General features: G+C 42.8%; 1 protein-coding gene across 3 annotated transcripts in view; it reads left to right on the forward strand.

Annotated features, from left to right (window-relative positions):
* LOC119147250 (sodium channel protein type 5 subunit alpha-like) overlaps positions 1–14,994 on the forward strand; it is a 217,113-nt gene that overhangs the window by 146,818 nt on the left and 55,301 nt on the right. For 2 of the 3 annotated variants that reach the window (XM_037385963.1, XM_037385962.1), the window contains one exon: positions 10,984–11,130. The exons of the other annotated variant lie outside the window; for it this stretch is intronic. In XM_037385963.1, coding sequence (XP_037241860.1) covers positions 10,984–11,130 — 147 coding nt within the window. The remainder of the gene's footprint in view (positions 1–10,983; positions 11,131–14,994) is intronic. 3 annotated transcript variants of the gene reach the window in all.

Raw genomic sequence — 14,994 nt, forward strand, 5'->3', positions numbered from 1 at the left:
TCGGTCTGGACTCATCTGTCATGACAGAGAGGCTAAAGGGAGGCTGGTCTCCAGCAGAACCCCAAAGCTGTTGATCCCAGTGGGGTATTTCAGGGTGATGATCAGCTCAGCTTACAGCTCCTGTACCAATGCCGGGCTCTTCCCAGAAAGTCACAAAACTACTCTAAAGTAAGCCCTTGTGGCTATGAGAAATGGGCCCCACAGTGTCACATGCAGGAGTTTGAAATTTCAGATGATGAGCAACCCTTCTGTGACTGCACATTTTCCTCTGAGTAATAGAAATGTCTAAGTTTAAATTTCAGCTGCCATTTCTATTATCAAAGCTTACACTGGCAGCAGCCGTCTTCCTGAAAGCTACCGATTTGTGGCACTGTCATTGAGAGGGTTTTGAAGGAGCGAGCCCAACCTGATAGATTCTAAATCTCCTTTGATTACTGAGATGTAAGTGAGATGCTCTGCTGGCTCGGAGAGCCAGGAGACACATGCCTGCAGCCCACTCAAATGGTGAGAGGATCAGAAAGAAAAGCTGAGTGACAAAAATTCATTTGTCATTGTTGTGTGATACGCGTTTTGATGCCCATCACTGCAACATTTTAGCTTATGTCTTTACATAACCCCCCCTCCTTGCCCTGCTCTGTAGTGCTGGGGAGGTGTTTCCCTGTCAGTCCAGATGAAGAAGATTTCTTCAGGATTTGATAAGTTTAGCCTTATAATGAGAACAAGAATAGCTGTCTTCCATTTTCCCCGTCTTTGAGGTGTATAATTTAAATATGGGTTGTTCTGCAGGAAAACAGCTCACAAAATCTCAGCAGCAACATGCTGGCTGCATCTTCTCAAGATTCTTTTGGGTTCTTATTTTGGCTTCCTAGGTGTTTAAAATGTGGAAATTATTTTCCTGAAACTCCGCAGAGTGTCTTGTAATTGCTTGTAAAGACAATCTTTTAATATGTGACATCAGCTTTCAGTCTCCTGAAGGAGTAAGATTATGGGGACAGTTCACAATTCAGTGTGCACAGTCCAGCCCACCTAACACAGTGGATCCTACCAGAACTTACCTGCAATTTAACTACGTTGAAAGTTTCAGACATCAGCGGGGTTTGTACCATTTACATTAGATATATAAGTCCAAAGATTAAATCTTAAAATTACCTGCTTTAGTACTGCTTAACCTTCAAGGTGCCCACAGCTCAGTGTGTGCCTTTTTCTCGGTGACATCACTTTGTGGTTCAGAGGAATCCTGTGATCAATGGACTAAAAGAAGGTTCCAGATAAATAACGCTGGGTATCCTCAATCAGTCCCCGAAGTATGATGTCCTGCACTTTCACTGTTGGACTCAGGCTTGTTTCTGTTACCTCAGACTTCAGTGACACCCAGGTCTTTCCGCACACTATTGGGATCCTTTTCTGCATTGATGAGTTCCTACAGTCAGGACGTTTTATTAATATAACCTGAGAAGATGGCTCTACCTTTTCCTTGTTGTTTGAGTCAGCCCGACAGGGTTGCTATTGCTTTCTCCCCTTTCTTACATTTATGTAATTACTACATGGCCTGCCTTACTGAAACTACAGCCCTGAACTTGATCTGTCTATAGCATGCCCCTGAGAAGAAAATCCGTGCCACGGTGGCTAGTGGCTCTTGGCCACACCTCACGTTTGCCCTCTCTGCGGTGACAAAGCCAGGGATGGATGCTGCTTTCTGCAGAGCTAACACCTTTGTGTTTTCACATGCAGCGCAGTGCCGAGCCAGCAGCACTTGCCTGCTTGTCTTCAGAAAATGCCATTATTGATTTGTTCCGACGGAGTGGCTAATTGGGTCATACGGAAAGTGCTGGCTGCCTGCTGCCGGGACGGAGCGCTTTGCAGCTTCAGCTCCTTACCCCTTGCTCGACACGTGGCACACACCGTAGGAGCGCTGCCCTGACCACATCCCAGCTCCCACTCTGGCCAGTTTGTGCCGTCCTGAGACTGCCAAGCAGGCGGAGGGCTGGCCCATCCTCTTGCCTGAGGCTCACCCCTGGCTGCAGAAATCCTGAAATAGCAGAGTTGTTGCTGTGCCTGCTCGGGCTCACCTTCCTGTGACCTGGCAGGGAATAGTGCCTGTGGGAAGGGGACAGTGTCTTTTAGTGCCCTCCAGGGTTTTCCCAGTTTCTCACCTGCACAGCTGCACTTCCCAGTGTGATTTCCCTAGACCCCTGCAAGGCAGAGCAGCACTTCTGCTGTGATTTTCAAGGGGTTTGGGTCTGGGTGGGCACAGGGGACCCAAGGGGTGTGCATTGTCTGGAGTTTGCACACTGACTGAGTATTGGTTGCTCCAGAGCACGCCTCGCTTTCCCAATGATAGTCACATTTTTTTTCTCGCTTGGCAGTGCTCCCCACATATATATATATATACATATGTATGTATGTATGTACGTACGCATGTATATATAGACATACCTTTGCCTAGGCTCCACCACATGCATCTCCCAGGAAAACCAGATTTTCAGACTTTAGATGAGTAAGTGCCTCTGTGCATGCCAATGACAGAACTGGTTGCCTCCGCACTCTCTATTCAATACTACAGTTTCTATATTGCCCTGAATCAAAATTCCAAGCTTTTATTCTCTTCTTCCCCATATTTATTTCAGAATTACTCACTCATTTTATTTCATTGGATGAGATGAAAATGTTTCTGATGACTTTTTTTGCCTTTTTCTACCAGTAAGAGATTGATAATTTTGAGGTCAGAGAGGACCATTGGGATCATCATGGTTTGGCTTTCTCATAACACTGAGTCAAAGACTTCAACCACTAATTTCTGCACAGAGCCTGTAAGTTTATTTTAGCTATGATACATCATTTGTAAGACAGAAAAAAGAATGAAATGTCTCAGGTAACAGAGAGTTCACCATCTGCACCTGGACCCCCATCTGTTTCCTTTGTATACAGTGGAAATTTTACTGTACAATTTCTGTGTATTACAGACCTGCTCCTAAACCTGAAGTGATTCTGTAAAAGTCAATAGAATTACTCCAGGTTGACATAAGGGTAGCTGAAATTATTGAAAATTGCTATAAAAACGCCAGTGCATAAAGATTTTGATATAAAATTGTTTGTGACAATGTCTTATGCTCCTAATAATTCTAACATCTATAAATCAGAGATACCATGAAGTCATGTGTTTGTTTGACAGGGTACATTAATTTCAGCCTTTTACTGCAGGAAATATACTTTATTGTCAGGAACTGTAATGCCCTTTCAAACAGTATTTATATCCTGTCTGGTTTCAGTTCCAGTCTGTGGGACATGTTCTCTTTTAGTGCAACTGGATAAAATTTCTTTGAATTCTGTCGATGACTCCCCAGTTCTTACTGGCAGGAGAGTGAACCCACACGTATACATGCATGCAGCACGCAATAAATCTTACAGCGTTCTTTTTGCTGGCTTTATGTGCACCAATATTTTTCTGATTATTAAGTAGGATAGCGGGGGGGGGGTTCAGTGTTATTACATACATAGTTTGCCTGGATTTCTCCCTTTTTTAACTGTTTTGTTTTGCTTTGCATTTCTTGAAAACTGCGTGGAACTCAATTATTTGCTAATTACTTTTAGCAATAAAATAGAACATTTCTGTATTTATTGTCTTTGGAAGAAAAGCAGCAAGGCCATTAGAAAAATGACTACAAATCACAACAGCAGATTTAAAGCACCTATGTCCTCATCTTTGCTTCTACATATAGAAAGACATTTGTGTTTATTTTGTTTCAGCACGATGGGGCAGAAAGGAGAAGACTCCATCTCAGAACTCTGCAGACGTGATTAGAGCAGTCACACTGCGAACAAAGGTTTTAGGGTGCTGATTCAATACAGGGTGGCAGGGAAATATATTTATCTACAGCATAATGCCTAAGGTGCAGGAAACACAGGGAGCTGATGGAGGGAAGAAAGAGGGGGGAGAAAAAAACCCAAAAAGCCTGGCATTGAAAGAACCGATATCAGGCATAGCGCACTTGACAACATGCATTTGGACAAGTGCCCAGACCATGGACTACGTGTCAGTCACAGCTTACTGGGTGCCTTTTCCCAGTATCCATATCCCTCCCTGGAGCAAAATGCTGCCCAGAAATGAGCATTTCTCACTGTTTCTCCCTTAGGTAAAGAAAATGCCAACATGTAACGTTTTGGACGAAATGAACAGCAGCCAGTTCCCCCGCAGCTCCTGTGCCAAGAAAGACAGGGCATGCGAGCATGGGTCGGGGGTTTGAAATTACTCCCATTAATTATGGTCCAACCCCAAAAAATCTAAAATCATGGTTATTTTGTTGCTATTACCTGTAATAATATGAGAATTTTTTCATGATCAAAATATTAACACCTTAGTTGGGTGAAAGGTTCCAGATTATTTCAGGCAGCCTCATTCACTGCGCTTTAAGGCAAACTTCCAAAATTTAAACTTCCATCAGAGAAGCCCATTAGTTTGAGTTCTTCATATCATACCATGGAAATATCCCAATTACACAAAAGAAACATAAAGTAGATTGTGATTAAACTTCAAAATGCAATTTAGCAGAAGGTATTAGCTTGAACTCTCAACAATGAACACTTAAGAAACACTTTTACTGCCTATTTAAGCCCATTGAATTGATAACAGGCTAAATTAACTTTGGCAGTCCATCTTTTTGCCAAGTTCTCACACTTAGACTAATTTTAAGAGTCAAGCCTTGGAATAATGAATCTATGTTTTATTATGGGCCGTGTGTTGCTCAGTGTGGGAAAAGATCCTAGGCCAGCAGTGCAGAAGCCATTAGAAATAACATGACTCGCCCCTCTGTGGCTGGAGTTCAAACACTTAAAATGTTCTGGATTCATCCTTGAAGGAGCACTGCTAAACTGCTCTGTCCCTCCTTGAGGGATGACATTTGGCAGAGCATCCCACGCCTGTGCAGAGACCGGCAGTTACAGGCTGTGATGATATTGGTCTGGCAAAGGTTTTTTTTCACCAATATTAAAAATGAGAGAAAATACCAGGGCAGGCTGGTTCCAGGGGAGTTTTTGCTGTTAACAGCCTCTGCTGAGCAGCTGTGGTTTCTGGCCAGCCTTAGCCTTCACCATTCTGAATTGTAAGGGCCAGATTTCTGGTATCTTTATCCAGCTAAGTATTCACAGGACCATTGTTTTTTATTAGAACAAGTACTGCCATTTTCTACCAAATACCCTGTGACTTTTGGGAGCAAAAAATGCGTTTCTTAGCTCCACGGGGAGAACAAGTTCTGTGTTTGGCTACATAGATGTAACTTCAAACTTCAGCAGCCTTAATGCTGGCAGGTGACCGCACAGCTGGAAACTCCTTTAGGACCTGTGGACATCCAAGTTGGGAGCATAATTTCATCTGCCCAGGAGCTGGGCAACAGGCCTGTGCTGTTGCTAAACTTGGTGACTGTCGTGTTTAACCTGTTTTGCCCATGTTGCTCTTCAGCGTGCATGTGTTAGTGATTTGGGGTTTAATAAACGGGGTCCCTATAAAGGCTGGGTGATCAAGAAAAAGAAAAAAATATCCAGATGGATTCACATGGCAAATACAAGCAGCACCTCCTAATTCTGATGTTTTACTGCTCACTTTGTACCAGATTGTTTCTGGCTTTTGCACAGATGAATGGCAGGAGGAAAAACTGGGAGGGGTAGATAAGGGCTGCAAAACTGAACAAAAATTGGTCTACTAAGTCAGCCTGATGCCTGGTGAAGTGGAATGATGGACCAGGTGGCATAGGATGGAAAGTGGGGATGACCAGTCTCAAATAATCAGGTTTAGACTATTTCTTTCCTGCTTTCATACCCTCTTTGAGGAATCTGCAGCTCTTAAACTACGTACGTGTGCTGCAGCCTTAAGGTAGGACTTCACAGGCTTTACATCAGTATTGCAAACACTGTAGTCTGCTAATAAAATGCAGTTGTTAAGGAACATAGTGTAGCACGAATCCTCTCTGTGTCTTAGCTATAATCCTAGTGCTGTGGTGTGGTATCACTCCAGGTTTTCCTCCGATTTCTCATTAAACTGAGTAGCAGCAACACTGCTTTACAGAAGCAGTTCTTCAAACCAGGTTAGAGAGATTCTTAATGTGCACACTTAAAATTGACAGCTGCACACCAGCCCTCTTTTATTCCTGGCAGAATAAGTGATATTAATCTTCCCCTTCTCATATTAAGGAAGCAAGGGAATTTTCCTGATGTATTTGGTGATTTTTCTTCTCATGCTAAACGTGCAGAAAGATAAATCCCCTGATTTCATTGGTGCTACAAGGATTAACATTTATTTGTGAAAGAGGAGAACCAAGATCATAAACTATCTGTTCTGGTAACAAGAACCCACAATTCATTTGCCTGGTTCATGGTTATTTATTTCTCTCCCATTTAACTCAGATTTTCCAAGGCTTTTCAGAAAGACTAAATTCACATATCTGAGAGTTGTCAGCCCAAGAGCTCTGCAGACTGTAGTCTCCTGTTTACTTTACACACCAAACAGGTGCCACCGAGGCAGTAATGCAAGCTCGCCATATTTCAGCAGCATTGCAATCTGCTTGCTTCTCCACTTATGTAGAGGTAGGATATAAACAGTTCAGTTTTCACGATCATTTACTTCTTGGCTTCTTTGCAGAGGAAGGATGCCAGTTACTAGACACAAACTGTTGCTGAGAAAGGATGCCAATTGCTACCAGGCACGGTAATTTTATGAAATCCATAGCTGTCTGCAAGGAGGAACACAAACATCAACAATTACTTTACAGCGTAAACAATCCTCTCATAGCTATGTGTGTCGCACTGCTGAACTGGGTTTACTATACATGAAAAGTTCCTCAGAATCCTATTATGGTATCCTGAAACTGGCTATAGGAAGCTTTGCAGGTTAAAATATTTTGTCATCTATTAAAGGACTAATTGCTGCTCTATTGAGCTGCATTTCTTCAGAAGGCTCAATTTCACAGTGTCTGTCATCTATGAATGGCTAAAGCAGAGACATTTCTGTTGCCAGCATCTTTGGCTGCTGCTCCTTCCTGTGATGGACCATGTCCCATGGTGAAGCAGGGTCCCACCTGTATGGTCAAGTGTGTGCAGCCTTGCATGTGGGACAACCAGGATGAGCCTCCACTGCCCTGAGTCTGCACCTGGAAATGCCCTGACCAGCTCATTCCTGGAAAGTGACCACAGAACCTGAGCATTCCTGAAATCCCGTTAGTGTCTCAAAACTCATCTTTGGAGAGACAGAGGGATGCATGAGTCTGGTGGGGAGTAGAGAAGATACATAGGGTTGAAGCTTCCCATTGCACTGTAGACTGAGTAGAGGGCAGTTTGTACTTGCACTGTCACACCAGAGACAGCGGATACCCTGTCAACCTCATAAAATAACTTAAATTAACTTTATCCTGGCACATCCTTCATCCTTGCTTGCTGGCTCTGCAGTGACAGTTGCAAGGGGGAGGGCTCCAGCGCCTGTTCCCATTTCTTGCCTCCCCACCTGCCTGGGACAGGAAGCTTCCTGCTATCAAAGGCTTTGCACGTCTTCTTTCCCACAACAGCCGTGGCCAGGGAATGAGGGAACAAATGTTACAAGCCAGGGTCATGATCTAGGGAGTGAGTGAAGCATCAGGAGAACCCATTTGAACGGGTCGCCATCTGAAAGACAAGTCCTGGGATCCTCTTTCTAAATTTGTTTGCACAGGGTGGAAAAAATGATATTTCCATGGGGAAGGAATAAAGAGAATCCATGCTGATGACAGGTATTTGTCTTGTTTTGCCAACAGCAAGTCCTCTTTCCAAAGGAGCGGCATTTGCACTAATCCCCATTTAAGCGTGAAACAATTAGCCGATCTGTGCTTTTCAGAGGCAGAATGCAGTGTGGAGCCTTTGTATTTATTTGTGTCAGCAAACAAGTATGTGGGTCCATGCACAAACACACTTGAGATGTCACCCAGATTATGGTCTATTTTCAATCTGGTTGCTGTTTTCCTAGTGCTGCGGCTGGCCTGCAGCAGGCAAAGGGACAACACTGGGTCCGTCCTCCTCTGTGTGCTCGTTACTGGTTTGGTGTTGGCAGATCAGCTGTTTTTAGGGCCCAGAGCAGAGCAGAGGAGAGCAAACTTCCAGTTTATGCTGTAAAGGAGCTAAGCCTGGCCTGGCCTCCCAACCCTCCGTTTGCACTCCCAAAGCTTTTGTATTGCTGAATGGTTTTACTTTATAAATTATGAAAACAACTGAATCAATAAATATTAACACAATGTGTATTGCCTTGGCAACATGGCACTTGATACAAAAACTAAAAACAAATTATATAAACCACCCACGGCAGGGAGCTTGACAGGAGATAAACTTGCTGCTGTTGCTGCCAGAAGAACGAATCATCTGGAATCAGAACAAAAGCAAACAATCTGAAGTTAAACAACGTAAACCAAAAGCACCTTTCCCCAGGCAAGTCTGTGCTGATCTTCAGGTGCTGTGGGCTGCAGAGGAGACTGTGGCATCCCATGAGAGTGGCTTCCCAGGGCTGGCATCAGTTGCTTGTAAAAACTTTGTGGATTCCCTCACATTCCTTTTGGGCCTCAGTCTATACAACCAGATTTTTTTGAAGAGTCTACTTCTCTTGGAGACTTTCTCCCACCATATAAATTTACAGGACAAGTCTGAAACCACATGGGGATGAACCAAATCATTGTCCCACATGCCCATGTTGTCCCCATTGGATAATTTGCCAGGATGTATTTCATCAGTTTTAATTAACGTTAATTCATCGGATACTTGGCACAAGTGTGATTTCTGGGAAGCAGCTGGGTCCATGGTTCCTGGAGTTTAGTCTCTAGGAAAGCCTTGCTAAGTCTTGGTACCACACCGAGGAGTTAGTAAAAAGAGAATTGGTTGAAGTTTGGCATCTGACTCTAGCTTAGTGCAATAATTTGCTTAACAACTTGAACATTCGTCAGATCAACTGAGTTACACAGTCTGTTCTCATACACTGTGTAGTTTCTAATGACTCTGAGTGCACAACCTTTCTGCATAAATGAACTTGAGACGTCACCCCAGATTACATTGCACTTTGAACACGAAACAATTGTTTCTGTTGTTTTAGTGCTATAACCAATACATGCCATTAAGATTACTTGGTACTAAGTTGTATGCACATTGCATTAAAAAAAAAAAAAAAAAAAAAAAAAGACTTTTCATGGCTGAGCGCCTTACTTGGGCATACTGTGCCTTCCACATTAGCTTCTCCCCTGAATATTACACTGTTTCCAAAGATGCACGTTAAAAAGAGTGTTGCTTTTTGACAGGGACAAAAATGTAATTCAGTGGTTAAGGAGCAATCTCTGGCCTGTGAAAATCGGTGCTAAACTGTGCCTAGAAATTGCATGTAATACATTCTTATGCAGAGGGTACAGGCTTGGACATGCATAATTTAATTTGTTAAAGTTAGAATATATTTTAGACCACATGCCCTCTGAAGCAGGAAACAAGTAATTTGATTTTAAATTAATTTTCTAGAAACACGCAATGACATTTGAAAAGACTGGTACAAACCTGACAGTCCAAAAGTATTTAGACGGAGAGCAATTTGCTTAACCAGCTGCTTCCTTTGTGTCATCTGTTCTTTCAGATAGTTATATTTGGTATAAAGTGTTTTTCTGCTCCTGGTACCTCTTGAGGGACTTCCTGTGGTGATGTGGCTTTAGAACTAAGGCAGGTAGGCTGCGGCTCCCTGGGGAAGGGAAACTCGCTTAATACGTGAATAACGTCGGATGTCAGTCAAGCCAAGGGGAAAAAAAATAGCTGGACAAGTGAAAGATAAATAGGTTTCAATAATTACTGTTGAAATCCTGTTATGCTGGTCATTTTTTTCTCAGCATGGAAGTCCTTCAGTAAGCAACTCAGCACAACTCTTTGAAACGGGCTAAAGTTTTTGTTAATATTTTAGTAGCAGTGATAGAAATGTCACAAATGATGGTAGTGCTGTGATGACCTATTGAGTTTTCAGAGAAATCCCTGGGTTACGTGAATCAATAAAGCCACACCAATTTACACCAGCAGAGAACGTGGGCTTCTAGATGGAGGGACTGACCCTGCAAACATACTGTCCTCTTCCATTAGTCCTGGGAGTCCTTCTAGAGAGCTCAGAAGCAATAATCATCACCCCAGGAAGAAGTGGCTGGATTTAGTGGTGCCCCTCATATTAGCAAGCAATGAATCTAGTCAGATGGGTGTGCAGAAAAATATTTATTGCTCTGATTCCAGAGTCCATCCCTTTTTAGGGAAGTACTTAAGGAAGCCTTCTCCTCTCAGACTGCAGTTAAGTCCCACTGGCATCAGTGGGTGCAAAATAGTCTTTAAGTATTTTGCTGAATAGGAGCCATATCCATTTACTGTCTACCTGCAGTTTTTCCACATCTACTTTTCGGTACCTTTTATCTCTTCCAGTGAACTTTGCATTTTCCTCCCCTTCAGTGTGTATCTTGTTCCCTCTAGGTGGGTTTTCTTCCACGCTGTTTCAAGTAGAGTGGCAGCACAGTGTTGGGTGTTGCACTCCTGCCTTTCTCCAGCTGAAACACTGAGTATTGCCACCTGATCGCACAACTTCAGCGTACACCCCTTGGTTATTCGACCGGACTGGCAGCACCTTTCTGTGTGCCTCAGGTCCCTGGAGGAAGCTTGTGTCTCCAAACCAGACTCAAAATGGAGACTAAAAGGGAATTTTCTCCTGCTCCAGCAACAACAGCTCAGAAAAAGAGCTGGTCTATTTGTATTTCCATTTTCTACAGCCAGATATCTTGACATATCCAGTTGCTAAAGCTCAAAAGTCACAGCATAAGCTTGTGTTATCTTGTTTCTTGCCATTTTCCTTAAGATGTCCTCCCCTGACAAGTATAGTCCAGGCTATTTTCTCTTTTAGCTGGATAGTTCTCCTTAAGAAATAAGCATGCTATCAAAGAAAAAGAAAATAAACCCATCTAGGATTATTTCCAGCAGGAAAAACAGCTGCAACTGAGGGGGCAGCGATGCCAAAGCCCAGGCGCCCGGAGTCAGAACTCTGAGATTTGTGAAGAGTTAAGTGAGTTGCACGTGGATAAGCAGTTGAAGGCTGAGCCACCACCTCCAGTAGGGCAAAAAGAGGTAACAGAAACAACTTTCCTACCTGATACTGCATGCAATTCATTGCACCGGCTCCGTAGTGCATGTCACTGGTTTGTGTGGGGTTTGGCTTGTAAAAATATGTGTTTGTCAAGTGGTAGGAAAGCAATAGTACGTAGTAGGTATTACAGTCTTAGTAAAGAAGAGAGAGGATTTTGTTGTTGTAAAAATAATCGGAAAGCTTGGAAAATGTGCATTATAAAGTAAGATGGGACTCTAAGAGGCTTTGGGAAAAAAAACCACAAGATCATCTATAATGTTACCATCTTATTTTAGGAGCAAATATGTGAGGGTTTTCCCACTGAAGAGTAGCTCTAAGAATGGCATCTGCTGACTTGGCAGATCCGCACCTTGAGTTCACTGCAGGGTGTCCGCTATCTGTCACAGATAACCATTCCTGTTCCTGTTAGCACACAGACCCAAGAAATGTGCAACAATTTAAGTAGCTGACATGGAGATACTAACTAAATAGTAAGCCTCAGTATCATTCAGTTGATGTTGGCCAAAGCGCAGCTCAGTGCTGATGTATACTCACTGACATCTATTTTTCAGCTTGTAGGACTATGTTGTCCTTATAAACATGAATACCAAAAATACACATATTTCTACTGTACACTGAGTGACTCCAGGCCTTAAATTCCCTGTACCCTACTTGCTGGCTTGTTGGAGGGTTTCCCCATTCAGATTTAGCATTTTATTGACATAACGTTGCCTTTGTTGTTAGAGCACGATGGATTCCTCTCTTCAAAATCAGGAACTGGAGGTTTTGTGTGATGTCCTGGGAGTTTGGGGCACTCCATAGCTCCTTGAGATTGGAACCAGTGGTGGTTTTGGGGGACTGAATTAATGAAAGGGAAAAGATGGCGTAGTATCAACATGCATCACATCTCTCCCAGTTCTGCTATAAAACTGCTGGCAAGCTGGTGCCCAGCAGAAGCAATCCCTTGGAGAACTCTTGACAGGACATCAGGAAGCAGACCCACCACAGAGCCAGAGCTCATGCTCTCCAGGCCTACTGGTTTGTATTGGCATGTGGGGTGGAATTTACTGAACTAAACATAAGCATCTGCATCTGAACTTGTCATCTGAGGCCCCTTTATAGTCAATGAGGGTCTGGAGCCAATGTAGTCAGGTAAATGTGTCTCATCTCCGGCTGAAATCAACATTTAAATTAGGTCAGATGAATCATCTTCTAAAAGTGCCTGTTTCTCTCCGCTGACTATAAAGGCAGCCCAAGGTAACTAGATGAGTTGTACGCCTAGGTGAGCTAAATTCCACTCAGAGTAACCAGAAATCCTCTAGCCACGAAGCATTCCTTTAAGGAGCAATCCTCCTTGCCAGAATACTTCTTGGCATATTGAACTTCACCTTCAGAAAGAAAAGGTCCTAAACTTCAGAGAAAGGAGGCTCAAATATTCGATATCCAATCTCAGGAAAAAATGTATGTATGTTTACCAAGAAATCCAAAACTTTAAAATAATGAGATGAAGCATTATAACTAGGAGGAATCAGAAGGCCGTTTCAGCAGTTCTCTCCCAGGGGATTAGGTATCCTTCATGCTTAAATGTCTTTTTGAGATAAATAAACCCTGTGATCCTAACACGGAGGCTGGAAAATGATGTCCTTTTTAAGTGCTATAGCAAAATGTCATGATAAATCAGGAACAGTCTAGCCTTGATATATTCAGCAACATCGTGATAAAGAAATAATCCCCATTTCCTCCCTCAACTTTCAAAGGGTCCTGGGACACAAATGTCACCTTTCTATAGTAGAGTATAATTGATTCTATTTGAAGCTGCTTAGAAAGAGGTGGAGGAATATGGCAATAATCCAGGGATGACTTGAAATCAAGCGGAAGTTCACATGAGGCTGCGAATGCCAACATGAAAGAGCAGAGCCCAAAGGATGCTATTTTTGAAGGCCAGATCTTGCGTGGACATTACATACTCACTGCCCTCCTATTCCCAAGTAATCTTTGTGCCCGCACACGAGGCCATGCTAATCATCTTTTTGATGAATGTCCCAAGAACTTGCAACTGGCCAAATAAAGGCAGCAACTGTGAGGAAGTGACAGGTTTGGTCTGCCCAAGAGGCAGGGCCTGGGGTGATGCAGTCAATATCAGGAAGCATCGAGCGTGTCCTGAATAAAACACTGCCGATGTCAGTAAAGGATACATTATATGATTAAAAATTCATCCCATATATATCATCAGGAAGACACCATAGGAATACAATCATTGGTGTCACAGGTGGATAAGAGTTCAGAGAACAAACAGGTTGATTTCTCTGCCCAAATACTGCCCTATAAAATACTCTGTACAACATTGTGGAATCTACCTTTAAATGTATCAGGCAACTTATAACTCTTCATTTACCAAAGGGAACAATTCACTTGCTTAGAAAAAAATCTCATGGCTGGTTATATTGCCTCAATAACCAGCCCTCTTTTCCTGCCCCCCGCCCCCCTCCCTTTCAAAGTGCCATGTCATTACTGTCTTTTACCAATTTTATCAATCATTGTCTTTTTGATTAATTAATATAACTTAATTTAATAGACTGGGTTTTGCTTCCTTTTGTCTTTGGCTCACCCCCTGAAGTCACACACCATTGTTCTTTCATTTCATTATTTCTTGTAAATGAGTATCTCTGCGCCCCTTATCTGTCCTTTTTTTTAATCTCTTTCTTTGCAACTCCCTCAATTGTTCCTTTTTGGGGGAACTTCTTTGCCAAGAAGTAAGCACAATATTCCAAACATAACTTCCACAGAACCGCAAAGGGAGGAAGTAGGATGTCATTATCTAGACATGATCCTTTCATATAGGTTCTCTGCGTTGTTCTATCCCACTGCAAAATCACCTCTAATTTTTTAATATTACTCCAGGCTTCCAGGATTTCCACTGAAATTTTCCTGGAATTCTCTCATTTGGACTGTTTTGAGACAAGCCCCATTTTGCTGTATTCTCTCCATGTTTCACTTCTCTTTTTCTTTCTGCTTCCTCAGTTTCAGTACTCTCCTGATTTAAGGTTACCAGCTAACGTGAAGGTTATATCGGTCAGTACCTCTTCTATACCTTTAGCGAAGATCATGCTAACCCTAATCCCTACAGAACACGTCCTCTGAAGACAAAGTTTGTGTTATATTTGGGTCCTTAGGATGGCTTTTCTCCATGCAGCAATGGATGAATCGAGGCTTATTACAATTTATTTTAAAAGTAGACTTTTCTATAATAGACATCCAGGTATTTTCTTAAGGTTTATATGTCATATGTCAGTTTGATAGATTAAGGCTGTGATCTGCAGAGGCGAGGGAGAGAGGAAGGGAGATAAGAGGGTTAAGCCTTAAGCAAACATCAACTTTCAATGAGATTGCAGCCTCTCACTGCTAAAGGCTTTTTGAAAAACCCGCTCAGATCAGTTTGCTGTTGTTGCAGACACAAGCAGTTGGTTGGAAGCCCTGTCTGGTATCTAAACCGGCCACCCCACCCAGAAATACAGTAAAAACCACCCTCTGCAGCAGGACTTTAGGCATTAGCGGGAGGTTCTCCCAAAAGGGCTTCTGATGGTCCCATTGTCTCTGCCTGCTACACCTCCTCCACTCACTTATTCCAAGAAAGAAAGAGGAGATTATCTGTTTGCCTTTTTTACCTTCTTTTGGCCTCTTTGCACCTCATCTGTGCACGGTACCCTTAGCACACAGGAGAGCCACCTTGCTGCCTTTACCTCCCTCTGACATTTCACTCTGAGAAAGCACTCTCCTTTTCTCCTCTGAGTCTTTATGTAATTACTTTAATCACAAGCTACAGCAAGTGTTTAGTGATCTGTGATTCCCATGATTATTCCCTTTTT

This window comes from Falco rusticolus, chromosome 4 (genome assembly GCF_015220075.1).
Source record: "Falco rusticolus isolate bFalRus1 chromosome 4, bFalRus1.pri, whole genome shotgun sequence".
In the NCBI taxonomy this organism is placed as follows: domain Eukaryota; kingdom Metazoa; phylum Chordata; class Aves; order Falconiformes; family Falconidae; genus Falco; species Falco rusticolus.